We start from the raw sequence: 27,198 nt of genomic DNA, 5'->3' as shown, positions 1-27,198 counted from the left end.
CGCAGAGAGACCTGCTTTAGTCCGCAGCTCCCTAGCTCACCACGAACTTCAAGCCCTGCTTGCACTGAGTGGTCCTGCTGCACACTTGGCTGGACCCCACTTTTCTCCCCCTGACTAGACCCCAGACTTTCAGCTCAGCTCACACAGCCCGCAGCTACAACCTCTTTACCCGAGACGACAAATCTGAGGGCAGGACAAGGGCCAGACTGAAAGTTTGTGTACCTCTGCTGAAGGTCCCTAAAGTGGCAGCAAAGCAATTTGATTTGATGTCATACTGGACTTGTTCTCCAACAAATCCCGATACAACAGGATGTAAAGCATTCCAACTCCCCACCTCTTCCTTCCCTACTTTCCTACACGATCTACTGTACTTCCGGCGAAATCGTACTTCAGTCTCCACCACAAGCTCACGTTCGATTTTCTGGTTGACTCTGTGAGCTGGATCAATTACTGTACACATCCGAAAATGGTCCATTCCCAATCACTTCCTATCCCTACAAAAAGTTCACCAATAATTTGCTTGTGTATGTAACAGAGTGTGTTGATTCTTGTGCCAACGGTAGGTAGGCAATTTCCATATTTGAGCTGCAGGGGCGCATCAGGGCGGAGCTCATCCTGGTTTCTGGAGGGTTAAGCAGAGTAGAGCAAGAGCAAGTGACATCCCCCAGGACGGGAGAGAAAATCAGGGATTACTCCCAGCAGTGCCAGTCCCCCATTTACACAGCTGGGCGGGCTGGGGCCACTGGGGTACAGTGCCTCTCTCAGGGGTACAGCAGCACTGTCTGCATGAGTACTGGCACTTACCCACTGGGCTTCCCACTCAGAGTCCAAGACAGCCATTCAAAATGAAGACTGAAACTGACAGGTTGTGTGGGGCTTCATTTCAACTTTAGACCATGGAAATGATTTTCTAAACTGGACTCATACAGTCAACCAGGCAACTAAAAACACATGTTTCAGCGTCTCCTGCCGCCTGGGAGTAATATGCCCTGCTCCTTCTCTCAGCTTTCATACTCCCGTCCTGTAATGCACATCCTCTAAAGGAATATCGAACTGGCCTTGCATCCGAAACCTGTCTGAACAGGAAGGACATAATCGAGGATGTGACATTTCACTGCGAGCAAGAGGCACCAGTGGTGCCAGACAGGATGACAGGACTAGACGCGTCCCAAAAAAAGCCCTATCCCGGGCTCTGGAGGCATGACAGCCAGACCACGAGTTACTGGGAAGGAAAACGCACATCACAAACACCACAGCTCGGGCACACCGAATTCCTTGTGGATATCACCAGGAAGGAAAAAGGTGTGTGCTGAGATTTAGAGTTCAAGGATGAGAATATATAAAGTACCTTTCTGCCTGGACAAAGATGACCCACACCTTGCCTTGTTTTCTGCAGATACTTGTAGCACATCAAATAACCTAAAAAATGCTAAAAACATCATTGAACATCAAAATTCGATATCGACAGAGCAGAGTTTGCTGGAGCAATCTGGACTCTAGGGATCTGAACCCCTGTCCCAGCCGTCAGGAGAACACAGTTCTAACCATTACTCCACACTGCATTCTTTTACAGCATCTGTGGAAACACCTTAGCCCTGTAATCTTCCAGACTGGCTCAACAGTGTGCTGGAAGATCCGTGAGATGTTTAATCCTCTTATCCTTGCTTTTTTTTTATTTAACAAAAACAGTACAGTGGAAACACGATACACATGTTTCATTACAGGTCTTTGCATACACATCAAAAGATAATTTAAATAGAGAATTCTTCTTTCCGAGATAAAATCACTTGAGCTGTGAAAACCTTAAGGCTCCCTTCCACAAGCAGGTAAAGTGTTGTATTTAAAATGGACATGAAATCCTATGCTGGTCAGAAGAATGAGATCGGTTAGAATTCTGCCAAGAAATTCACAAATAAAATCCCTCCTGGGTTTTTTCAGATACAAAGTCTTTTCTTTCCGAGTAGCAGCATCACCATCAGTCTGTTTGTCAGAGTGGCTTCTTGAATTTGCCTTGAAGAAAAACTCTTGGGACACAAAGCCCCTCTCTCTTGTTGACAGTTTCTCTGAGGACGTACTCGTTCACCAGGGTCTCGTAACCCACCGCTGTAAACAGATCCTCCAGGAACTCTAGACAGAAAAGTACAAGGAACAAAATAAAAGGCAGGTTTTACACACTATAAAACATCACATATAGAGAAAGCCTTTCATTCTTTCTATTTTTATATAACTATGTATGTAGTAGTTATAGCTATACAGTACAGCAAATTTGTTTTGTGTTTATGTCTTTTTTGTATAAATCCTATCTTGCCCCTGCTTAGGCTTAGCTACTAAAATATGTTTTAATTTTTTTTAGAGAACCTGAAGTTGAAAGGGTGACAGAACGGTATCGATGGCTTGAGAATGTCTGCTACTCACCTTTAGAAAAGAAGAACGATCTGGTACCATCTTGCCTCACATAGAAGTTCTCTCCAAGCTTGCTCCCGGATTTAAACCTCAACATGGCGTGATCGTGCAGTCCGTAGTCCCTGAACAAGACAGTGCCCCCGGGTTTCAAGACCTGCCCACCACGATGAAGAAAAACAAAACATCATATTGTCTTACAGCGTGGAACATGTTTTTTTTTTCACTTTGACATTATAGAGGACTTTGTGTTGATGAGTGGCAAAAAGTCTCAGTTAAATACATCATGGTCCCATGCTGTAACACAATAAAACGTAAAAAAGTCCAAGGGGGGTGAATACTTTTGCAAGGCACTGTATATGGAGAAGCTTTAATGGAGAAAGATTCTAGCTTGAGCCATTTAAACCTTCTTTTTCTTCACTGAGAGGAAGACCACTTCTGTACTTACTCTGTAGATGTTTTCAAGGGCCAGGCGCATTCTGTCTGGGTGTATAGCAGACAGCACGAATATGAGGGTGGCAGCATTCACACTTTCCAGTGGGATATTCTTTGACAACTCATCCTTGGTCAGGTCACACTGGAAAGCCTCGCATCTCTCGGCGTTGTACAAGGGGTTTTGCTGAATTAAAACAGTGGCATCAAACAGATACATTATAATAGACTAGAAAAACACGATCTCACACTAAGCCATATTTAATATATTCAAAGGAACAAGTTATAGGGGTGAGGAACACCCGAAGAACACCCAAATCCTTCCACCTGAAGAAGGCTCCACAGCCGAAACATTGTGTTTTCTTTCTTCTCCTTTCAGCATGGAATAAACCTATTACTTGTTCCTTTGCAGCCTACACATGCTGACGCAGCTCTCCACCTGAACTACTTTAAAACATTCAGATGGTTTACTGATAAACATTGTACATTATCATGCTTCAAAAGAGTCTGAGCACAATAGGAGTATAGTGCTTTTTATGATACATCATTTCAAAGTGCATTACAAAAATAATTAAGACAACTGTACACAAATGAGTACAGTAAAAATAAAAAAGTGAGTTTTAAGACAGTATTTGAAGGTGTTGAGTGACTTGCAAGATCTGATATTAGCTGGGAGATCATTACAAATGCTTGGAGCAACAGAACAGAAAACATGGCCTCCCAGTGTTCAGAGCTTTGTTCTGTGAACTGAGATAAAGACAGACTCCAAAGAGTGTGTATGCCACATCCGTACAGGGAGTTAAAAATGCACTGCTGAAGTCAGAAGTAAACTCATTCCTTGATGAGAAGCAGTATTTTCAGTCTTATTCTGAGATTGTTCAGGTGGGTAGCTGTAGTCTGTAGTCCTTAATTTATTCAAGCTTTATGCATCTTGAATATCTGACAGTTTGTACACATTTTGTTAACTGCAAAACATTATCACCTGTGACTATGTCATGCTGACGACCATGTGATATAACAATGTTTTAGATCATTACCTAATTAAACCCGCATTGCGTACAGTGCAGGGAAACGCACACTTCTTACAATGAATCCCATCTTAATTTGGCACTTAGCAGGAAAGACAAAATAATTGCAATTTTTACAGTGTGGCCTTGATGCTGAGGCATTCCAGCACTTCACAAAACTAAAAACAGGACAAATCTCAAAGACAAATTAACAAAAACCACATAACAATGCATTAAAACATTTTCAGGTTAAATTAAAAAATAAATAAAGGTTTCCACATTTAATATGTCCAATTGACATTCATTGTCTGAACTGCCAGTGGGTTCTGAATCAGCAAAAAATATAAGACTATAAATATTTCTTCCAGTTTACTTACTTTCACAAACTCCACTGCCCTTGGGGAAAAGTCACAAGCATACACAAAGATACTGAGATCTTCTTCCAACAGTGGGAATATACAATTTCCAACTCCACAGCCAGCTTCTAACAGGATCAGTGTTTGAGCCTCAAACTGAAACACACAAATGTTAATAGGAATATAAATACTGACGTTTTTAGTTTTCAATGAATTTTGTGGGGAAAAAAATACTTTGCCTCATTGGCTGCTCATGAATACCACATTAAGAGATGGTAACTTTACACTGAAAGATAGAAGGCATAAGATTTCTACAATTTCCATAAACCAAAACCAAAACCATATGGCATTTATTACAGGCCCAACAAAGCCAATAATGTAAATTAACCTTCCTTGTCATTCTACATTGACTGAATTAATATTCTGAAACGGAACAACCAGGAATTGTCAATACACATGACCTCAATGAGTCTGCCTTATCAGTCTTAAGGACAAGTTCTAAAATGGATCTTTTACAAAGACAAAAGTATGTAATGATATATATGCAATGATTTACAAGTTGAATAAACCTATAATGTGGTAGTCAATCGCTCCTCCACTTTATGCTTAATTATCAATCCAATCTTCAACTGGGGTAAATAAACAATTCAGAAGCAATTAATTGGAAGGTTTAAAGTTCTGTAATGGGACGCAAGGCTGACTACCCCTACACTCCAAGCATCTCACTTTACTTTGATGAAGATCAGGGTTGAACACACAAGGAACAATTAAAACGCAGCATCAAACTTCGAGCTGATATTATTGCTTTGGCCTCAAGGACACAAAGCTGATCAACATATTTGTGTTCTCTCGAATTGACTGCTGTAATGCTCTACTCGCTGGGGTACAAACTCCTGTATGTCCAAAATTCAGCAGCCAGAATCCTGACCAGGTCTAGAGCAAGTGATCATATTACTCCTATCCTGGAGTCCTTGCACTGGCTTCCTGTCAAATTCCGTGTGGACTTTAAAATCCTCATGCTCACCTATAAGGCTCTGCTTGGCTTGGCACCTCAGTACCTGTCTGAACTATTATCGCCCTACTCCCCACCTCGCAACCTTCGCTCTTCTAATTCTGCCCTCCTTACTGTCCCCCAAGCCCATCTACATTGTATGGGTGACAGGGCCTTCTCCTGTTATGCCCCCAAGCTCTGGAACTCTCTCCCTAAGGATATCAGAGAGTCACCTTCTCTAAACTCCTTTAAATCCAGACTCAAAACCTTCTTCTTTAGAAGAGCCTTTAGTTAACTGGTTCCATTCTTTACCCCTCTGCTTCTGCTTTTCATAGTTCCACCATCCACAGTCTCCTCTGTATATTGTAATTGTGTTTTATCTTGTGTATTCTTTTTATTTATTGTTGTTGCCATTCTGTAAAGTGCTTTGAGAAGCCACCTTTAAAGGCGCCATATAAAATGGAGTTTATTATTATATTGTTATAAGGACACAAATCCACCTGCCATACCTCTCTGCACGCTTGGAGCTCCTCAAACTCTCTTGTGGTCCAGTGCCTGTCTTTGAAAAAGTTTGTACTGTTTCTTTTGTAGAACAAGTCCCAGTTTCTCTGTGCCTCCTTCTCGAGCTTCTGCTGTTTGAAGTCCGACACTAAACATTGGTCTCCTTTCAGTTTCGCCCTCTCCTCCGGTGACAGAGCCCTTGCACAGTGTTCCTTTCTCTGGAATACTGCCGCAGACACCTCAGAGTCCGCAAGCCCAGCTAACTGTGTCCCAGTTGAAGGACTTGCACTGTCGCCTTGTGGACCGCAGGCATCTTCAGAGTCTATGCCCTCCATCCTAAGTGGCATACAGAGTTTTTTTTTTTGCACAAACTACAAAAAAAATAAAAATAAAACCGAAGGAAACAGAAATTTGCAACAAAAACAAAAAACAAAAAAAACAGCTAATCGTTCTATCGCAAAGACTCAATTGAACTTGAAGAAAACAAAACACATACAGTGTGCAACTGCATTTTCTAAAATTAAGGGAATGAATGGGTTACCCGAATAAAATAATCTTAAAACTGTACGCAGTACTAAACGTGTAAAATTCTTACACGTGCCTCAGTTAACCACTCGTATTTTGAAAGCAACTGTACGAACGGGGACGCAACATTTGCTTTTTTGCTCCATAATAGTTATTTTGTACAGTTACTCCATATAACATATTTTAAACATGAATGCGTAAAAACTGAGGTCCAACTATTCCAGTTAAAATTCCACCCGGAATATTACAACTAAAACATCCTTTCCGTCGATTAATTTAATCCGTGTTAAACCAACTAAAAATATTGCGTTCCTGCATTATTTTGATTGATGATTTTGCAAAAAAAAAACTTGTTGTTGATATTTTATTGCGGTAATTCAGTTTACTTTATTTCCGTATTACAGTTGCAGTACGTTTCCCGTGTTATGGATATGAAACTGAATAATTAAATTGTCTTTGTAGGAAAATGTTCAAAATGGGTTTTTTGTGCAACGCACTCGCAATTAGATTATACAAACACAAATCATGAAGATGTTCAAGTTTTTAAAAATTGCCTTTATTATCAGTTAATTCTCATGACGTTGAAACTTCCAGTTTTCCAGTTTGGTCTCGATGTTGTCATCGGCGACATTTGTGTGTCGGACACAAACAGGAAGAGGAGTGTTTGTTATGCTCGGCCTCCTGCAACTGGGAATCCTACAATCTGGTTTTATGTCCCACGACTTTTTTTAAACGTGTGTGCCGCTGCATTTTTTATTTATTTTTTTATTAATGTGAATCGGACATTGAAACTGGAAACATGAATGGGAGTTCTAACCCGTTGTTAGACAAAGAGCATGTCCTGAAGCTCGGAGAGAGCTTTGAAAAGCGTCCGAAATCATCATTTCACACCATCAGGTGTAAGTGTGAAACTTTTACGTTTATTCACAATAATCCTGTTGTTAACACACGAAGTCTCAGCAAAGTTTTAGACGTTATAAAGGCTCTAAATGTTGTTTACTTGTAGGGCTAATTACACGTATGTGCAGTGATAATACCTATCTTGGGGAACGGAAAGGTTAGGGAGTAAAATTAGTACGCTGTGAATTCAGAAAGGGATTTCTTTGGTGGCTCCTCGTGAATTTAGAACGTCTAAAAGTTGGAATCCTGATTTTTTGTCATTTTCAGAGCATAAGTATATTGGGTAAGAAGGTAAGATGTAAACATGATAGAATATTTTTTTTTAATTATACTCCTTTCTTTATGGGCTGTATTGTTAAATAAGGAGAATGATCTCCATGGATATGATTTTATAATTATTGTATTTACTAATCAGTTAAACTCGACCAAGGCAGCTGTGTGATGTGATTCTAGAAAGGAGTGTAGGTTCAAACCCTGAACGTGATGCTGCTGTTGTACCTTTGAGCAAGGTGTTTCACCCACAGTTACTCCAGCCAATACCCCGCTGATACAGATGAGCACACTACAGGTGTACTCTGGATAACTGAAGACTTTAACACAGTCTCAGATAACAGCTACTGGCTGTAAAGGCCTGGTGTTACTGTATGTGTGTTCTGAACCTGGGCTTCTGTCTTGGTGGAGTTTGCATGTTCCCCCTGCTCATGTGGGTTTCCTCTGGGTATTGTGGGGAAACCGGCACAGGTGCGAGCATGTGTGTCTGTGATCTGCGATGAACTGGTGTCCCACCCAGGGTGTGCCCTGCCTCGCACCCCTTGCTGGCTGGGATCGGCTCCGGCTTCCCCGTTACAAGATGGATGGGTGGTGTGATGGGGCGAGGAGAAAGGTTTTCTTTCTTTGGTGCGAAAAACGTTTTGGAATGAAAGTGCAAACAACGCAGATGGCTGTCAGAATTCATTCCGCATCCTGTGCTCCCCAGATGACTTTAAACCAGCGTCCATCGACACATCTTGCGAAGGGGAGCTCCAAGTAGGCAAAGGAGATGAAGTCACTATCACTCTACCTCACATTCCGGTAAAGCCCAGTCTTCACCATGGCTCATCAGGCTACAGACCTAAAATGTAGTTTGTAGTGGTCGTTAGTGGTTAATTTAATGCATGGCTGCTGATTCCAGATCTCTTGATTCTAAAATGAATTTCTTTTTCTTAAACTGATCTCTAGAAGTCGGTAAAGTTGTAAATTATTAACTTTTTACTGAAAAATTGAAATTATGTCAAAACTTGGGAGAGTCTTACTTTAAAATATTGATGTAGAATATAATTTATTACGGTGTGTATAACATTTTCTAAATTAAAGTTGTGTTGTTGTTGTTGTGGGTTTTTTTTCCCATTTCAAGGGCTCCACACCACCAATGACTGTGTTCAAAGGTAACAAAAGACCATATCAAAAAGACTGCGTGCTGATCATCAACCATGACACAGGGGAGTTCATGCTGGAGAAACTCAGCAGCAGCATACAAGTGAAGAAAACCAGGTAAGAGCCATGTAACAAAATATACAGTGCCCGAAAAGACGTTAAACAGTTAATTCATAATGCACCTCAAAGCCAAATGTCGAAGTGTTTTGTTTAAAGAGCAGATAACACTCTTGCTTACAGTGTACCGTGATGGCAAATTAAATTATTCTGTGCTGTTGTGTTTAAATCATCTTGCTGTTCGGTTTCAGAGCTGAAGGCAGCAGTAAAATACAGGCAAGAATAGAACAGCAGTCAGTACGGGCAACTCAGCCTCCCGCACAGTTCAGAGCTCCGACCAAGCCTGGCGTCGGGGCTAAAACCTCCCCTACTAAAGACAACCCCTCCCCCGAGCCCCAGCTGGATGACATTAAGAGAGGTAGGTGCCCATTGAAGATTCTGTATTGTAACCTTTATTTGCAGGATTAGCCAAAAACAATTTATCCGTTGGGCAGGTGGGTCCTTCATGATCAGTGGCCACAACACAAAAGAGTTTCCTTTTTCAGGATTGTTTGCCTGTTCTCTGATACAAACTCTGATAAAGCCTTTGGGGTTACAGATTGGGCTGCAGTCACTCAGCACATAGGCACTGGGCTCGAACCCGGACTGAAATGCCTTCTGTCTGCAGTGACTGTGTGTTCACCTCAGGTGGTCATGGGTTTGTGCTGCTTTGTCGGGGTAAATTAATGCGTAGGGATGTGTCTTGCATTAAACTGACATCCCATGCGGGTGGTCTCCAGCCTTGTCCCTTCTGTTTCCAGGAAACTGGGTTAGCTGGGCCTTCACCACAAATAAGTGATTTCCTGACAATGGAATGTAGTCCCATTGCAATTAAAAATTTTTGGATATTGCTGTGCAAAAAATAAATAAATTGATCCAGCAATGAGGACAAAAAGTGTGACCATACTCTAAGGCTCTGTAGTCACCCACTCAAGCTGTATCAGCAGTTTGACTGTCGAAGTCCAGAGAGGGCCTGTCAGCCACACCCTGCTACATGAATACCAATGCTTGAAAAGAAACATCTAACTAAAGGGAAACAATGCTGTTCATTCTTGTCCACATTGCCTCATCCTAGAAATCTGGGCAGGGCAGGGCGGACCCCCCTGTCCCCAGCTGCAGGCTCCGGCTCCTCCCCCTCTTGAGTATCTCAATATACTGTATGATCACTGCAGTCCTGTCCCAGAGTCTGGTTCATGTGTGCACTAACCGTCTACGTATATACATTTGTTCATTACTGAGACAAACGTGCTGAAGGGAAGATGATCTATTATTATCTTAGAAGGTGAGTAATACCAGGACTTTTTTTACTCATAGATTCCTGTTTCTCAAGGGAATATAGAAGAGCAGCACTCAGGTGTACGGAGGGAAACAGTTCAGGTTTAGCCTTTTCGGGTCCTCATTCTTTTTGTACTGCCAGTAGAGTGTGGTAGGGGCACTCTGCCGCTCTGCGGCCCGCGGGCGCGTCAGAGGGCAGAGAAGGAAGTGTCGGTGTCGATGCTCCCGCCCGTGCAGAGCTGCGCGCGGAGGTGGAGATCATCGAGCAGATGAGCAGCAGCAGCGGGGGCAGCAGCTCCTCGGACTCGGGCAGCTCGTCGGGCAGCGAGGACGACAGCTCCAGCAGCGCCGGGGAGCAGGAGGACCCACAGCCACGGCACGGTGCCCGCAACGGCACGGGCCGGCCGCAGGGCAGCCACCAGCTCATGAGCACGCTGAGTGAGTACGCCGGGACCTGCTTCGATAAGCACCTGGACTTCCTGTTCCTGCAGGAATCACAGGAGCTTTCCATCCGCCTGAGCTATCGTGTCATAAAACAGAGGGAAATAAGCAGCCTTCTGCTAAGCAATGCACTTAGGTTTCGGCATTAACACCCAACCTATGCAGTAGCTCCTGTTTTTTCACAGTCCTGCCAGAGATGTTTAAGGATTATCTGTGAAAGATTAAAGAAACAAAGTCTGGATAACACTGGATTTTCAACAGGACTTGATTGGACTAAGCGATATTAACAACTAAAACTGACAGAGAAATGAATCGGGATGTTGAAGTCCCAGCAGTCCCCGTGGAGTAATGTGTTGTTTTTTGCCTTAGGAAATGACCTGCAGCTCAGTGAATCTGGAAGTGACAGTGACGACTGAGCCCCGGGTCCTCTCTCATCGCAGCGACTTGAGTCCAAGCGAGGATTACCACGAGAATATGTTTTTACTGCCTGATTTTAGTGTATTTTAATATCACACAAGCCTGTCCAACCCGGAAGTGTTTTAGATTGTATTTTCTTACGTATGTAATTCATTATCTTTAGACGCAATCTTCTAACATGAGAAGAGTTTGCAAGTAGTGATATTATGAATACATACATAAGGATTCTCTATTTATTTTTGTCCACTGTGTCTTTATACCCATATAACATTATAAGGGAATAGTATATATATATCTATCTGGAAAGAAAAAAATCATTCTTTTTTTCTCATGAAAGTCTAAAGCCTTTACTAACAGCCTAGAACACTGTGCTGCTGGACTTGTGTAATATCAGTATCAGCAAAATTAAGCTCTTAATTTTTATACATGAACATGCCCCACAGAAGAAATATCACATAAATCTATGTTGTTTTTTGAACCCCTTCGTTTTAACATGTCATTATTAAACTGTATGTTAAAACTGCTCAGTTTTTGTGAATTAACAGCCACACTAGTCCCTGAAATGACCGAGCTCTGAACATTGTGCATGAGAGTTTCCTGAACCCGGAGTTGTTCCACAGAACAGCACGTAACATCACATTCTTTTCCCGTTTCCTTCCTGAAAATAAATCCTGATGGAGCAGTTAGGGTGTCCTGAGTGTAGTCAGGTTGATTTTCAAGTGTGCTTGAGTAGAACAACGTACATAATAGGAAAAAATACTTTAAAAAAAGACTGGTGCCAGCATATAAAATGGTGAAATGAAACATTTAACATATGAAACTTCCTTTGCTTATTTGCCTTTGTTCGTAGCAGTTCCACCCATTACTTTTGAACTGCAGACTTGGTGTTTAATTGCACCTGTGGCTTGACAGATACCTCAGCTTCTTACCAATAGCAACCCACACTCAAGTACAAGACCTGCAATTTGTGGTTGGGTCCAAATCCTTGGTCACTTAATTTATTTGTTCAAAATGCATAATCAATTATTTTAGAGAAAGAGAAGCTGTGTTTGAATGATTATCGGTAAACAATTCTGTTTACAAAAGTGTTAAAATGTGTAGTTCAGAATATTGGAAATATATTAAATAGGAGCAGAGTGGAAAGAGAAGTTACTTTTAAAGAGAGTTTTATTCTCTTAATATTGTGTATATAAGCCAGACAGCTACTAACACATTCTTTAAATGGAAAGGAAGAGCACAGGGGTACAGCTGACATTTAAATAACAAAGGAAAAAAACAAACAGTTATTTAACTACAAAAGTGACTTCAGTTTGATATATCCTGTACATGAACAATGTATCATATCTAGTTAATCCTCTTCTGGCCAGATTTGTAAAATTGTGTAGTAATTTTTGTGTGCTTATTATTGTTAATTCTTTACATGTGTTTTGCACTTCAAGCACTGTATCTTTATTAAACTTTGAAACTTTTCTGGGGAGATCAAAAAAGGCCCTCTGTATTATTTCTAAATATTTCAGTAAAAAGTACTTCAAGTTAAGAAATGTTTTCATACAGTGCTTTGCAAAAGTAACCATCCCTTTCAGATGTTGTCTCATTTTGTTGAATTACAAGTGACACATTGTTTAACGTGAATGCTTTTACTCAAAACATGAATGCCCCAACTAAACACTTTCATGAATGAAAGAAATTAAAAAAATAAAAATAAAATACTGATTGCATTAGAACTCACCCTCTCCATCTCCATCTATTGACAAGCCAGTCCCTGCTGATGAGAACCAGTCCCATAACATAAAGCTGCCACCACCAGTTGGTCTTAGGTCTTCTTTAGCACCTTATTGCTAGTCATTTCACAAAGAAGTATTTAACATGGACAGGACCAGTATTAAACAAATCCTTGACTTGGTTCCTGTTTAATGTTTATTTCATGTTGTTAATTAATCAAAAAAAGTAAAAAGCTTTGTTCCGCTATAAAATTAAATGGAGTTTTCTAGTAACGTTACAGCCAGGTTTGGCATCCCAGATGACTGAAATGAGTTGGGGTTAATCACTCTGTCACTCAACACCAGCAAGGGCCTTGTGCGTGGTGGTGGGCAGATTTAGATCTTAGTTAAGATAGGTCAATCCCCCTTTCTTGCTATAGCAACAGCTGTGTTGTGCTGTGACCTACCACTCTCAGTTTGAATGAACGCAGAACCCGGCTCTAAATTCCTGTTGTTGTGTGCATATCATCAGTTGCCATTTCTTCATTTTTGTCTTTATGCAGAATTTTGTAAACCGTATTTCTTCCAGGCTCTTTCTATTTTACAATTCCTAGGAGATTAATAAGAAGAATCTAGGCACTTGCTGTGGTATTACAGCCATAAATGGTAGCATGCAGCTGGAGGCACAGAATGCCCTGTGTCCTGTATTATGTAACATCTCCTTCCGAGTGAGCTGTGTTACAGGCGATCAGAGGAATGTTGCAGCCCTGATTGCAATACTGTGTTTCAACGCCTGTGACCATGTGTGTCTGCAGCAGCACGAGGTATTCACATCGGTCACACCTTCTAAACAACATGGGGAACCAAGAAATAAGCAAATAAAACGTGAAGAAATATAGTCAAAAGCTCACACTTTAATTATGCTAATATAATTATGGTATAAAGCAGTAGTAAAGCTTCATTTGTAAGGTTGTGGGAGTGTGGAACAAGCCACCCAGTTGTGTTGTCGAAGCCGATGCCCCGGGTTCTTTCAAAACTCTGCTGGACGGGATCCTGTGATCAATTAACTATCAACTAGCAAACGATCTAGATGTGCTGAATGACCTCCTCTAGTTTGTAGCATTTGTTATGTAGTCCAACAGTTGCATTTGACGTGTGGGACTGGAGCAGGACAGATAGGACATTGCACTGAATCACATAAAAATAGGATTAGGTGGTAAAACACATCAGTTCTTTTCGTTTATGATTTCATCCCCGGTTTTGAACTTCTCATCCTCTGCAGCGCCCCGTGGTAAGGAATGATAAGCAGCCTCCTGCGTTCCCACACAGCAAATGTCATATAAAGGAGGCTCAGCACAAGCAGAAACTACTGAAGAGCTCCACTGCACTGTTGATGTGCTAATACAGGAATGCGTAACATTTTCAAGAAACATAACTGCCCCAAGAAGGCAGGAAACATTTGTTCCTATTTTAAACTGTAACAATTGTATCATATTCACTTGCAACTGGAGCGCACAGAAAAAGCCCAGACCAGATCTTCTGGGAAAAACTGTTACAAGAACCACCGTGCGTTTGGCTAGACGTCTGAAGTCGGAGCACACTCGCTTTTCGCTCTCTTCTCTAGCGGCCTGGATATTCCTCGTCTCAAGCGGGTAAGCGGTGAAACGGGAGCGTGGTCGTCACGTTTTAGGTGGGTCACCGCGGTATTGCGGGCCAATCCCCCGATAACACCAGCGAGGACGCCGGCAGGCTGGCGCTGGCCGCCGGGCTGCAGGTTTCTATTGGCTGCAGTTCTCCGCCTGTCGTCACCGCGCCGGGCGAAGGACGTGACGTGCCCAGTCCTTGTGCGTGTGGCTGGCTGGCTGGCTCACTCACGGCGTCTGCAGGGCTTGTCTCCTCGGACAGCGTTTTGTGGGGGGTTTTATTTCACTGACGGACGCCCGAGCGCTGCCCGTGAAGCCAACGTCGATCGGATCCACCATGCAGGCGAGGTGCGGGTTTTAAGGAGGGACCTGCGTTGCACTGTTCCCCAGGAGAGCGTGGACACCCACCCCGGTGAAGCGGCGGCTCCGCACCCCCCTCTCCCCAGGTGTACAAACAGCTGACAAAAGAATGGATTTCAAGCAGCTGGTGGACATATCAGAGAAATGGTGCACCGGCACCCCTTTTGATTTAATTGCTGCCGAGGAAATAGACGAGAGGCGGCTGGATTTTTACGCAGAGCCCGGACTTTCCTTCTACGTGCTGTGTCCCGATATGAACGGTGGTGCTGACAATTTTGTAAGTAAAATTCAACTGGGGGGGGGGGGCAGGGGAGGTATTGTCAGGTATTGCCAGGATCCTGTAAAAATAATGCTCTAAGGCAGGCGCTTCAAACCCCCCGTGCGCACAAAAAAAATGTTGTTTTTTTTTCACATTAAACGCCACACTGTAATTCGACGCACGCAGAATAGACGCGAGACAGACCGGTTGATGTTAAAAGCATGAAATTAAGCGGTGCCTGTCGGAATCAGGCGTTGCTTTTTGATTGCACTGTGTGTCCGTGAACCTCTGTTTTCCACCCTTCAGCCAGTGCTTTACGGTACCTAAACGGCAGGGCGTGTATGCGAAGGTGCAGGATGGTGTCGTCTCTTCTTCGTTCTTGCGTCCTCCGCTAGCTTCCCGGTAGACCAATAAACCGTCGATTACGGCATAACGCCAATCCCGGCAGTTTGGTTGGCCGCCTTTCCTTTTCTTTTAACACCGTCTTGTGGCGTTTGCGCCAGGATTCACGGGTTAGAGCCGCAACCTGTAGCCCAGCGATGACGCGCCTGTCCACACGGGGCTTCTGTCGGAAGGGGCGACGGCTCCCAGTTGGGCCCAGCTGGCCGAGCAGTCGTCTCTCAATATCTCCGTTTCCGCCCCATAACGTGTATACATACCTACGTTAGATTCTGTGCACCGACAAGGTCAATACAATAAAGCTGAACAGGAAAGAAGTCAATGCAATACGAAATCCCCCTGCCCCAGCAACTGTTGTGTGTCATCTGATTTGCGTGAGATTTTTACATTCTGCAAGATCATTGCATCCTCAGTGTTAGTGAGTGGAGAAGGAACGAGATTGTACAGCCCTTGTGCTGTATACTCTCCAGGGGATGCAGACAGAGGTTTCGAATGACTTCGCCAAAATGGATGAGCTTTGGTTATTTACTCTCACAGTTTGAGAGAGTTGCCTAGTATCCACATTAACCTTCTTTTCTCTGACTCCTTAAAGAGAAGTCAGCTCACAGGTTTTCAAAGAGCTTTTTAAAAACAGTTCTGATTGCTGCCTTTGACATCTACACTTACAGCAGGACTGTAGTCTTCTGGTTGCACATACCAAGGTGTACCAGTCGAGTGGGATGTAAAAGCGAGATTTAAATTTCGCACCAAATGTTTGATAATTGATATTATCTTTATTGAATTTAAGTCAGAATAAATGTCATCACCTCTTTGTATTGGTATGCAATAAACGCATATGAAAATGCCTCTTTGGCCTTTAAATAGAAGGGATGATTAGTTCACCGTTTCACAGTGCATTTACAATATTTAATGGTCAAATCTTAGTACCATTAGCTGAGGTCATAGGTTTGGAATTTCCAGACGATACAGCGAGACGCGCTTTACTGTAGGAGATGCCTGCAGTCTGGCCTGGTCATTGTCTTGCCTTGGCTCGCAGTGCTTGTGTTCAAATGTCAAGGACACACAGGCTAGGCCTCCAATCCAGACAGCCAACAGACTGAATTCCTCTAATGCTGTATTATGAGACCTCAGTTGACAGAAGCTGAGATGAGATTGCTGTCATCAGTGGACAGGCAGTGTTACCTGCCTCACAGCAGTCTTGCCATCCATCTTGTTGGATCTCTGACGCCCCGCAAGGCTGGGCCTGGGCAGTCCTGGAAAGGGAAAATCGGATTGTTGCTCCGAGTGGTGTTGTTGGACCTGTAGGTGTAACTCTTCCCTCTGGGCTAGAATGTGCAAAGCCAGTGAGGAAAACGCTGTGCTGTAAGTGTTGCTGTCCTTTGAAGGACACCTTAACCTGGAGCCCTGACTACCAGCTCACTAAAGAACCCGTCAGTCTGTGTGTAGGAGTAGGGCGTTCACCCCAGTGTCCTGGCTCGTGTCCACTTCGAACCCGTCCTGCCTCCCTCCCCTGCTGCGATTCGATTCCGATCGCTTGCGGGCCCAGAGTGAGCCTGCCTGTCCAGGAGTCCAGCAGGTGGGGTTTCGCACTGTCGAGAATTCGGAGGGGGGTGGCGTCGCTTCTGTAACTGGCACAGCCCCCTGAGCCACCCCGACACACTGGCTCATCCTCTCTCCCATGTCAACACCCCCCTCCATTCAGCTGGTCAGGTGGTCTCTCCCTCTGCCTCCTGATCGGTATCAGGGGGCAGCTGCTCTGCAGTGCATCCCTTCCTGTATACTGTAGCAGTGTCTCTCAGCTCCTTCGGGATGGATACCAGTACACAGACGTAAATGAATTTCTAATTCCTACCCCGAAAACTGGAGCACATGGCGAAGCAGATGGTCAGGTCTGTATGTGGGGAGCACACAGAGGCTGGCTGGAGAAATACCCTCATGCTGGCTTACAGATTTGTGGTCAGTAGGTCAACAGAAACGGAAATTTAAAACCCAGGTCATTATTGAGGAAAGCTAGCACATTACCACCATGTCCAGTTCTCTTCTCGTTTTTCTTCCGACTCATATTTTTAGCGAAAAAATGCAAATCGTGAGTTGGACGTGAGTGCAGCTTTGTCTTGGCTGAAACTTGTTCCTCCAGGGGGAGTGTGTGCCATATTATGAAAACCTCTTTTCCATAGAATGAAGCAAGTTTCAAAACATAAATTGCCTGCAAGTCACAGGTTTACTGTAGCTAGCAGTCACTTCTTCTGACAGCCATCATAATGCAAGTCACAACCAGACAGTGGAGCATGATGAATTGTTTCAGTGCTGGAAAACTGAAAGTCTTATTCATTAACCATTTTCTGTAGAGATATTTATTTTTCCACCCATAAAACGGAAAAGTAAATGGTACACAGTGGTGTTACTCCCTGACCTCATAATGTACTGTGAAAAGAACATACATCCTGTTCTTAATAAAATTCAATAATTAATTTGAGGAGAACATTATAACATTGCTGAAGTCCTGCAAGAGACCTACTTTTTAAAATAACCTATAAATCAGAAAAAGATGGCAAAGACGGTGTAGTCTATACTTTCAATAGTGGTACTGTATAGTTCAGCCTCTGTTTACTCGTTCGTCACTGTCTTGTTTAATCAAGCGGATCGTACTGATCTGTGATGAATCAAGAATGTATGATTGAGTCGCAGATGACGATGGATCCTCTTTCTCTGGTGAAAAGGAAGTGTCCGTGCATTGAAGTGTTTGGAATCTGTGTCAGGAGGGTCTGATTGTGGATACAGTCCTGGTTTTGTCAGATCTAAAAACCTCAGCTGTCTTAAAGCGACCTAAATGCCACGACTGTTCCGTTAGCACCACCATGCCTGATATACTGTATATCTAAATATGTCAATGACCATTTGAGCCTCTCAGGTTTGTAGGAAGATGTGGGGTTCATTTGTAGAATATTGAGTTTCAGGCCTCCTCGTAGGAGGATTTAACAGGGTGTGTGTCTGTAATAAGTACTGTTTGGGTGCTGGTTAACAACACCACATCATCGTCGGAGGCAGGCCTGGAACAAGCCTGTATTAAAGAAGACATTGCTGTCTTTCCATATTACTCTGTGTTCTCTCTTATCGTAATTGCCCTTCTTAAATCTGCTTCGAATAGAAGTAGTTTCTACTTCCAGTGCTGCCCAGCCTTTCACAATCACAGCAATACTGAATATCGAAGTGCGTAAAAACGTCTGGGAACAGGTGAGCGGCGGGCTGAGATCGGTGCCTCACTGCCTGAAAGCCCAGCCGGTTCGGGTACTTGATATTGCCATGGGGGCAAATTCGTTGTGGATGAGCTTTCACTCGCAAGAGGCACCTGGGCCACCTAGAGAACGATTGACTGTTTGCAGGTGCGTGGAAACGTGTGCTTGTGAACGCGTGCGGAGCTGTAAAAATGGGGTTCTGGTCTGACCTTGGCTGATATGCAGATTTTTTTTTTAGTAATCTCAGCAAGACGCGGAGTCGGTGTGGCATCTGTAGGAGTCAGTAGTGCGGACGAGGTTCATGAGCATGTCCCCTGACGGTACTCGACTGTGGATACAGGATATTCAGTGTGCCGTACCTTTTGGCCGTATTGGATAACCTTTGCTGTTCATGCTTGAGTTATAAGCCCCAAGATATGCCTTCTCCTCCGTTTAATTACAGTTTATCGTAATTACAGAGGATGCCTGTAAGAGGCCTTGAACTGTCAGAACGAGCTCATTGCCTTTTCAATAACCTGCATAATAAGTGACTGCCGCCCATGTTTGTCTTTGCATGTTGCAGAGATTAAACTGACAGAAGAAATGTGATGTCTGCCACTGAATAAGTGCAATTTATCATCTGTGATGTTACAAGTGTGATTTGTTGAAACCTTTAAATTATAAGTGTGCATTACTCATAATCTAAAATGTGTGCTGCTTTAGAGATCTAAAAGCTTTAGCTCAGTGAAATAATCACTGTTAAAACTGCAAAGGGCATTCACAATTAGTAGGCAGTCTTGTAAAAATGAGCTGTTTTACAGATAATCTTTCATCTTTTGTAAACATTAAAAAAGCTCTCCCCGGATTTTGACATAAGGTTGGAATTTTTCCCCGTCTTAAAAGAGAAGCTTCCACTCATTGTAAACAATTTTTATTTTAGTGGCTTTCATGTTAGGGCCACACGATGATTAACATCGTGCCTCACAGCGCTGGGGCCTGGGTTCGATTCGTGGGTTGCTGTCTGCGGGAGGTTTTGTATGTTCTCCCCGTGTTCATGTGGGTTTGTTTCCACGGTGGTCTAGACATGCTGGCAGGTTAATCGCCTACTGGGAAAAGTGGCCCTGGTGTGAGTGTGTGCGTCTCAGCCCTCTGATAGACTGGCGTTTTAGTTTTAGAAGGAATAAAAAAGCAGTTTTATAAACCTAGATGGTATTAAGTCTCAGTGTTCCTTAAAGGAACAGTTTAATTTCAGTTAGCGTAACGTACACAATGGCATGAATGTTATTGAATACCTACTCATGCCTTACAGGAGAGGCAGTTAGTCATCACATGAGAGGTCTGTGGCTGACCTTATGTGAAAGAAATGAGTCTGGGCCAGATCAGTTTGACTTCATCACAGCTGTGCAAGAGCAGGCCGTTAACATCTACGCTACTCCTGCTAGGTGTGAGAAAGTGTACAAGGAAGTCTGTTCAGCTGCATCTTGAAGTTGACTTGTGCCATTCTAAAGCTGCCTGAAAACTCGGCGCCAGCAAACCAGCAAGATTCTTTGCTGCTGTTGTTCAAGACCCGTTGTGTCTTGTATTCGGTGATTCCTGCTGGATTTCAGAAGTAATGTATTTACTGTGTGTCAAGTATTTCCAACAGTAAGTATTGCCAGTAGAATATCAGCAGTGAGGAATCGCACCAATCGACGGGATCACTGATGTTCAGATACCAGCGAGGCTGGGACGGGCGCTCCTAACACAGAGACCAGGTGTGCTGTGGAAGTTGAGGTGAGGGCAGGCTCGAACCTGGGTCCCAGAAACCAGCAGAAGCCCAGAAAGAGCTGATGTCAAACAGCCTCTCACTTCCTCTAACGGGACATAACCCCCAGGAACAGCTCAAACACGACACAACCCCCCTCCCACCTTAAAATGTCAACTACTTTGTATGCAACTGCTTTTTTATTGTCCGGATTTTTCCAGGTTCCGTATTTTTATTGGGTTTTCTGTCATACTTTGGCCCGGGGCGGTGTTCAGCACCGGGCGCTCGGGGCCTCACCCGCCTCTCTGTCGGTCTTCCCTCTGGCAGCACGTGTGGAGTGAGAGTGAGGACTGCCTGCCCTTCCTGCAGCTGGCCCAGGACTACATCTCCTCCTGCGGCAGGAAGACCCTCCTGGAGATCCTGGACAAGGTCTTCCGCTCCTTCCGGCCTGTAAGTGCTCGTCCTGCCGGCCCCCGGAGCTTTCTGCTTCAGCCGCCGCGCCCCTCCAGCGGGTCTGTCTGTCCGTGGTTGCCCGGCGCCGCGCGGAAGGGTGTTGGCGTGGCGGCGCGGTCTTGCGCCTGACTGACTGCGAGCTGGGAGACGGCGGAGTACGCCGCGGGATCAGTGAGCTCCACATCGGACAGCGCTGAGGCCCCTCCCTGTGTCACCCAGCAGGACAGCCAGCATCTAGAACAGAGCAGTGCAGAAGAGCCTTCAGTCTTGCCCTTCAGTTTTTTTTGTGTTATTACAGCTTATTGGCTATAAACTTTACTTGAGGTGTCGCCTCCAAAGCAGCAGCAGCTGAAAAATGATCTTTTAGAAATCGGGGCACGTGGAAATTGAGTTCCAGTTCATTAACCTTGATTCTGTGTGATCCGTTTCAAAATTTCATGCAGGTTTTGAAGGTGTAAATGTAAAATTAGCATGCTCAGGCTCTAGTGCAGGAATATGTATGTATACCTCATTTTTCAAATGCCGGACCTCGCATGACGCGTAGGGGTGGTGTGGATAATAGGGATTTTGAGTGAATGTTGTTATAGGTTAAGAGGAGTAGGTTAAAGAACAGTCTCGGTATCAAGAGAGCAGAACAGAAAAAATCCAATTCATCCATACGTTCTGGGTGTCAGGGCTATCAACAGCTGCCATCTAAGCCATACTGAGGTGACTCAGATGTCTTCTGCCACAAAGAGAAGGCTGTACAGGCAGCAGCAGTAGGAGATATTCCTCACTGTCCTCTCCCCACCCTGGAGAGCTGGCCTATTTAGGGGTGATGGGCTGCAAAGGCTCCGTGCATCTCCAATGTCACCTCTCTGTGCCGGGCGGTTAACCAGGTAGACACTGAATTGCATGGTGGCTTCACATCCTGAGGAGATCAGAACATCGAGCCTCAAAGTGAGAGAGGAAATTTGTGTGGGATTCTCGGGATCCTGGCGTGGATCAAATTTATCATTCGAGGCCTCTTTCACGTTCCAGATTCCCTCTCGCACATGTCTCAGATGTCTCGCGCGTCATGGCTGGCATGCTTTCAGCGTGTACTTAACTCAGTCTGAAAACCAGAAAGCCAAATGGAGCCCAGTCCTACCCCACCTGTCCCAGCAGGGACTGGGCAGGGGCTGTAGAAGAGACTGGTCGGCCAGCAGAGGAGTTACGAGGGATGTAGAGGAAGCTCTTGTAACACTTGAAGAATTTTAGTTTGACTTCAGCCAGTGACGGTGTTCACAAGCATTTATTGATTCTAGATTCATTCTTGGAATACGCAAGGTTACTTCCCCTACCTCTTGATGATGTTCAGATCCCTCTATCTCTCGGGGGATGATTGCCCTCGAAATCCTGAGTGTGCTTTGTGTTACTACCGGTCTGGATTGCTTTCCTCTCTCACTCAGTGTGTCATGGCCTGAGCTCTGTGCTCTCTCACTCAGTGTGTCATGGCCTGAGCTCTGTGCTCTCTCACTCAGTGCGTCATGGTAAAACACTGCGTCTCCAGATGTTAACGGGTGTGCCGTGGAGTTTTGTGAAAGTCACAAATGAGAAAAATTTAAAAAATGAGTAAATGTTACGGATTTATCTAAAATTATTTGGGAGTCTACACGCGAGATAGAGGCTTCACTCTGTCCGTGACGATAACATGTGATACGAGGTAGGATTTTGTTGTTTGACAAATCTGAATGAGAACTGAGGTGCTATACCGTCCTCAATTCCTGCCAGACCTTGCGCACTGCAGTGAGTTTAGTTTATATTAATGACGTTGTGCAGGGCCGGCGCCGTGTGTGTGGGGATAGGGGCAGTCTGCCGTACAATTATTCGTTTATGGGAGTGTGTGGGATGGAAGAGATTGAGAAACACCTGAAAGACATCATTGCGATGAAATGGCTGTGTTATTCATCCTTATATGAAACATACTAATTATTTGAACGGCTGTTGTCGGAGTCGCGGGGTTATTTCAGGAATTCGCTCCTCCTGCAGTGCCATCAGCGCCCCCTGACTCTTGTCTGGTTTCCCCCGCGCAGCTGCTGGGGCTCCCCGATATCGATGACGATGCTTTCGAGGAGTACCACGCGGATGTGGAGGAGGGGGAGCCCGAGACGGACCACCAGCAGATGGGCGTCAGTCAGCAGTGAGGGAGCCGATGGCAGGGAGAGGAAGAGAGAGCCTTTGCCACAGAACCTCAGTGCTGCCCCCTACAGGAGAGCCAGCAAAACTCCACCTACATCTCCCTTTACTGCACACCAGCCAGGTTTACCCCGTAGTTTCATGTCAGCAGGCTTAATCCTCCAGCAGTCCGTGCCGACCTTGGCTTGTCCTTTTAGAACAGGGTGGGAAGAAGGTTATTGTCAGATGAACAGCTTATCAGTTGCATTTTCTTCTTTTTCTGAAAACGCCTTTGCTTTCTCTTACCGTGCCATCGCAGTGGCAGAGTACATAGTGAGTAGTGTATTTCAAGCCCTTTCGTTTTCAGCAACGTCTCCACTTAGAGTGGAGTTTCCCTTGAATTTCCTAAAGATGGTGAGAAGGCTTTGCCAGTCTTGCCAGTACGGTGCGTTATTACAACTTAAATGCAAGAATTGTTATTTCTTAGGAGTAAGGCAATGACAGTACACTGAAAGGACACATTTGCTGTTGCCGAAGTGCAAAAATTCCACACAGATTAAAATGGAAGCCGTTTCCCCTCGTGATGCAGATTTAAGGTGAATTACAGCGGAATGTGTAGTGCGGAGAATCTTTGCTTCTTCTCAATTGAATAATGTGCAACACTTAAGGAAGAGGAGAGAGGAAGCTAACAAGAGGAAATCTGAAATGAAACATGTTATTACGATATTTTAAATATATCTAGAAAAAAAAATTTCTTAATTGTTCAATAAGCTTGGCAGAAACCCTGTGAAAATTAGAAAATTGTTTCCCAGACATATACAGTACAGTGTATGGCTATAATTTTCATTATTTAGACTTCAATGCTTTTATGTAATTAATTAGAACATGCATCTAAACTGATAGATGTCCATCTGATGGGTTTGATAAAGCTTTTATTATTTGCAAAATGTGTTTCAGAAGGACGTACCGTATTTGTAACTGTCTACTAGACATTCCTGCATTTTTAGCTGGGCTTCTGTCTTATGTTTAGCAGTATTACCAGATCTGCATTATTAAGTAGATATTCACATTGTTGAGTCCCACGTGTTTTGCTGCACAAAAAGCAGTGATTCTTCCTCTTGCATACTTAATCCCAAATAATAAAGTAAGAGCTGAAATATACAGAGCTAACTCTCTTGCTCTTTAAGCTTAGTTCTCATTTAAAAATATTCACAAATCAAGATTTCAGCGTTTTGCTTTTGTCTTCAGCAATAAGAGAGTTAGAAATGTATAAAGATGAGGTGTCATAAGCTACATGCAGCTCTGATTTCTATTAAACTTTGGTCCAAACTTAACACTTGTTGCGTCTTGATAATATGTCTTGCTAGTGATTCTTCCAATTTCTTGCAAAATTCGTGGCTGTGTTGCCTAAAACCTCCAGACAGGACAAAATCTCAGTGCATCTTCTGGAATTGTTTCTCAGTGTTTGGTATAATGAAGTGCAGTAGGTTGCAACTCTCAAATGGCACTTTGCATTTGAATTGTAATTTGCTGAGAAGCACTATCTGAACATTTTAAGTAGCACTTGACTCGGAGAGAATTATTATGCAGTGTGGAAGGCTACAGAGCAGTGGAACAAAGGGATACTTCTTGCCTCTGTTTCAAGTGAGCTGTGCTCTGTGAGTCTAGAGAACAGCAGCTTGACTAGCACAGAAACTGGAAAAGAGAGCATCTGTCCTTCTGCTGTCCACCTTAAAACGCATCCAGAAAAAGTTGCCCTCGTTGTATGGCAACCTGACTTTTTCCAGAGATGGACAATATTTCAGAAATGTCAAGCCTCCCAGTACTCTTGGTAAACCGCATATTAAAATATTTCTTTACCGTGGCGGCCTTGAAATGAAGATTACAACATGGAGTGATAAAATGATGAATTAAAATGTTTTACACTGAATAGAACTGATCATGGCCACTACAGGAAATTAAGCAAGTCTCTTGCACAACCCTGTATAGAGAAGAAGGCCTGTGTTTAGTAACAATTTACAAAAGTCCTAAACTTGAAGAAAAAAACCTTGGAGACTTGCATATCTGAAGTCCATTTCCATATTAATGGTTAGTATTTCTTATCAGGAGATACTAAATATTGTTCAGACTTAAACTCAAAGCCTTAAGTACTACGCCTAATGTTTTGCAGGTGATCAAAGACTTTGGAGTGAATTATATCAAGTGTTTTACACAAACATAGCTTAGTTAAAGAGACGGCTTTGAGTTTTTTTAATCTGCCTTTCCAAAATAATTCTTGCATTTGGGTTTACCTTCAACTGCAAATTTAAGCCTTAATGAATTAATGAATGAGAGTTGTGTCCCATTGAAGCTTTGTATCATGTTCAGCTGGGATTGGAAGAGGTCACAGATTTCTCCTGACCACTGCACTGTGTGGTTGGTCATCTCTGTCTCTTCAGACACTGAGACACATGTAATATACTAACACTAACACAAAAATGTTTTGTACTGGGATGACACGCTGCTGGTATTTCTGAGATAGTGAACAGAGGTCCCAGTTCCCGGTTATGTTTTCCAGTTGGTTTTATTTCATTAGTTGCCCAAGACAGCAGAACCCCCCTTGGTAGCAAACAGGTACTGTGCATTATCTAAAAATGCTGTGATGTGATTTGACTACTGCTTGGATGCAGAGGAACAACAAGGGGCAGCGTTTTGCAGGACAAAGGCACATCTTCTTGAACATTGCTGCTGAATAAGGAGACACATTATCTTTAGGGCCCCATCGATTAATTGGGGAGTCTGTGTGGAGCTTATATGTAAAATTATAGCATTTTAATGACAGCTTAAACTGTTTCTCTGATTGGGTTTTCACTAGTTTTAAGTGATCGTTAAATATTTGCTAAGACTTGAAACCAGAATCTACTATCATTCTTGTGGTCCCCCTGTTCAGTTATTCATAGGTCAGTTGTTTGTAAGCTATCAATCCGTTAATCAAGTAATGCTTGAAGGCTGAAGCGTGCTAAGAATCTGGCCCCAATCAGGTGGAACAGATCACCTGCTGGACTGATGCCCATTGAATTTCATCAGGGTGCCCAGCCAGGTGGTTCTGCACTTCTGAGAACAATAGTAAAAATCAATCTTGTAAATCAGGGGTCCCAGACTCTGTCTCAGGGGCCCAGTGTGCCCTGGTGTTTGTTCCAGTCACGTTTTCAGCTACATTCTTGAATTAGCTGTATAATTGTTGAAGGTCTCGCCAGGCTCTGAGGTGATTTGTAGGCAACTCTAACTGTAATGAGGTGAATGAGTTGTGTAACCAGCTGTAAAAGACCTCAACAACAATCCTGTGTGTGTCTAATTCTGGAAGCAATTAGGTTCATTTAACTGGCGGCTCAAGGTAAAACCAAAAACTAGAAGATTTCAGGCTCTCCAAGGACTGAGAGAGAGCCCCCCGGGTGGAAATAAACTGTGGTGTTTGTTCACGGCTTTAAAAATGGGTTTCCTTTTTCTCCATCTGGTGAGGTTGAGAGGTGCTCTGGGATGAATTGATTCTCTGATAATACAGGGTGGAAGAAGAAAACAAATGTGGTACAAACCTTAGTCAGGCCTTAACACTAAGACATCGGGACTAACTGACCCCTGACGTCCTGACTTTCTCATGCATGCCATGGGATAGGCCTGCGCGTCGGTGTGTATTTCTGAACGCAGGGCGACACTGCGGGTCTAAGCTGAGATCTGCCCTGTTGAGTTCGGCTGTTGAGATGTGTTCAGTTGCTGTGTGGCTCCTTGCTTCCATTCCAGTCCATTCACAGGCCGTGGGTATGTTGTGTGACCCTCTTGTGTTTTTATCTTCTGCTTCCTTTTGCTTGATTGAACCTGCCCCCCTGGTCTGGACCTGTACTGTATCTCTCGAGGCTTTTAAAGTGCTTTTAGGTCTGGCGTGAGATCAGGCCATTGCGTTTGACCACTTTTATTTCATTCATTGCTCAGGCACTGGATCTGCTTACTGCTTTTATGAACTTTATGAAGGTACACTATTTTTTTTTAATGATCTGATTTTTGTTTGCTTCTTTTAACGTGATATTCCCCTGTCTCTGTGCTTTGTTTTCTACTCTCACTGTAAATTCTGGTTTAAAATATATATATTGAAATCATGTCGGCTGTGTGTTTTCATTTGTGTTTGGTCCTTGTTTGACAGTTTTGGTGTTGCAGGATGGGCACTGTCTTTCAGAAACTAACCTGATACTGAGACTTGTTTTCTCAAACAACTTCTTAAGCACTGCTGGAAGACTGGAGAAGTGTTACACCAACTTTTTTGTGAACACGTTTCTATTTAAATTCTTTCAAAAACCAATACAATATTTCCCCGTCATAGCAATCAGGGTCACAGGTAATTGTTAGTGAAGAAAAGGCTCTGTGGCTCAGGATCTGCACCTGTGGCTGGAAGGATGCCGGTTCAAATCCCGCAGCCGGCAGAGGAATCCTATTCTGTTGGGCCCCTGAGCAAGGCCCTTAACCCCAGCTGCTCCAGGGGTGCCGTATAAATGGCTGACCCTGCG

At 43.7% G+C, this 27,198-nt stretch overlaps 3 protein-coding genes across 3 annotated transcripts; 2 read left to right on the top strand and 1 right to left on the bottom strand.

The window, feature by feature from the left end:
* Positions 1-1,655: 1,655 nt before the first annotated feature.
* Positions 1,656-6,473, bottom strand: mettl6 (methyltransferase 6, methylcytidine). Its single transcript, XM_088602132.1, has 5 exons — positions 5,696-6,473; positions 4,217-4,351; positions 2,849-3,019; positions 2,416-2,557; positions 1,656-2,127 (listed from the first exon to the last, which is right to left on the bottom strand). Exons 1-5 carry the CDS (start codon positions 6,032-6,034, stop codon positions 1,988-1,990), a joined length of 927 nt encoding a protein of 308 aa, XP_088458258.1. The 5' UTR covers positions 6,035-6,473; the 3' UTR covers positions 1,656-1,987.
* Positions 6,474-6,857: 384 nt separating this feature from the next.
* Positions 6,858-12,241, top strand: eaf1 (ELL associated factor 1). Its single transcript, XM_088602120.1, has 6 exons — positions 6,858-7,111; positions 8,089-8,183; positions 8,506-8,642; positions 8,834-9,000; positions 10,134-10,334; positions 10,707-12,241. Exons 1-6 carry the CDS (start codon positions 7,012-7,014, stop codon positions 10,751-10,753), a joined length of 747 nt encoding a protein of 248 aa, XP_088458246.1. The 5' UTR covers positions 6,858-7,011; the 3' UTR covers positions 10,754-12,241.
* Positions 12,242-13,868: 1,627 nt separating this feature from the next.
* On the top strand, positions 13,869-26,793 carry mturn (maturin, neural progenitor differentiation regulator homolog (Xenopus)). The gene is made up of 3 exons (XM_088602129.1): positions 13,869-14,734; positions 20,402-20,524; positions 22,582-26,793. Exons 1-3 carry the CDS (start codon positions 14,567-14,569, stop codon positions 22,690-22,692), a joined length of 402 nt encoding a protein of 133 aa, XP_088458255.1. The 5' UTR covers positions 13,869-14,566; the 3' UTR covers positions 22,693-26,793.
* Positions 26,794-27,198: the final 405 nt, after the last annotated feature.

Source organism: Lepisosteus platostomus, chromosome 12 (assembly GCF_059453375.1).
Source record: "Lepisosteus platostomus isolate fLepPlt1 chromosome 12, fLepPlt1.hap1, whole genome shotgun sequence".
Classification (NCBI taxonomy): Eukaryota; Metazoa; Chordata; class Actinopteri; order Semionotiformes; family Lepisosteidae; genus Lepisosteus; species Lepisosteus platostomus.
The sequence above is the reverse complement of the archived record's forward strand: the minus strand, read 5'-3'. Positions and strand labels throughout refer to the sequence as shown.

Coding starts and splice junctions, on each gene's coding strand:
- mettl6 (XM_088602132.1), bottom strand. CDS start 6,034: ATGCCACTTAGGATGGAGGGCATAGACTCTGAAGATGCCTGCGGTCCA. Junction 4,352..5,695: donor AGCTCCAAGCGTGCAGAGAG/GTATGGCAGGTG, acceptor TGTGTGTTTCAG/TTTGAGGCTCAAACACTGAT. Junction 3,020..4,216: donor GGGCAGTGGAGTTTGTGAAA/GTAAGTAAACTG, acceptor GTTTTAATTCAG/CAAAACCCCTTGTACAACGC.
- eaf1 (XM_088602120.1), top strand. CDS start 7,012: ATGAATGGGAGTTCTAACCCGTTGTTAGACAAAGAGCATGTCCTGAAG. Junction 7,112..8,088: donor ATCATTTCACACCATCAGGT/GTAAGTGTGAAA, acceptor TGTGCTCCCCAG/ATGACTTTAAACCAGCGTCC. Junction 8,643..8,833: donor ATACAAGTGAAGAAAACCAG/GTAAGAGCCATG, acceptor GTTCGGTTTCAG/AGCTGAAGGCAGCAGTAAAA.
- mturn (XM_088602129.1), top strand. CDS start 14,567: ATGGATTTCAAGCAGCTGGTGGACATATCAGAGAAATGGTGCACCGGC. Junction 14,735..20,401: donor ACGGTGGTGCTGACAATTTT/GTAAGTAAAATT, acceptor TCCCTCTGGCAG/CACGTGTGGAGTGAGAGTGA. Junction 20,525..22,581: donor TCTTCCGCTCCTTCCGGCCT/GTAAGTGCTCGT, acceptor TCCCCCGCGCAG/CTGCTGGGGCTCCCCGATAT.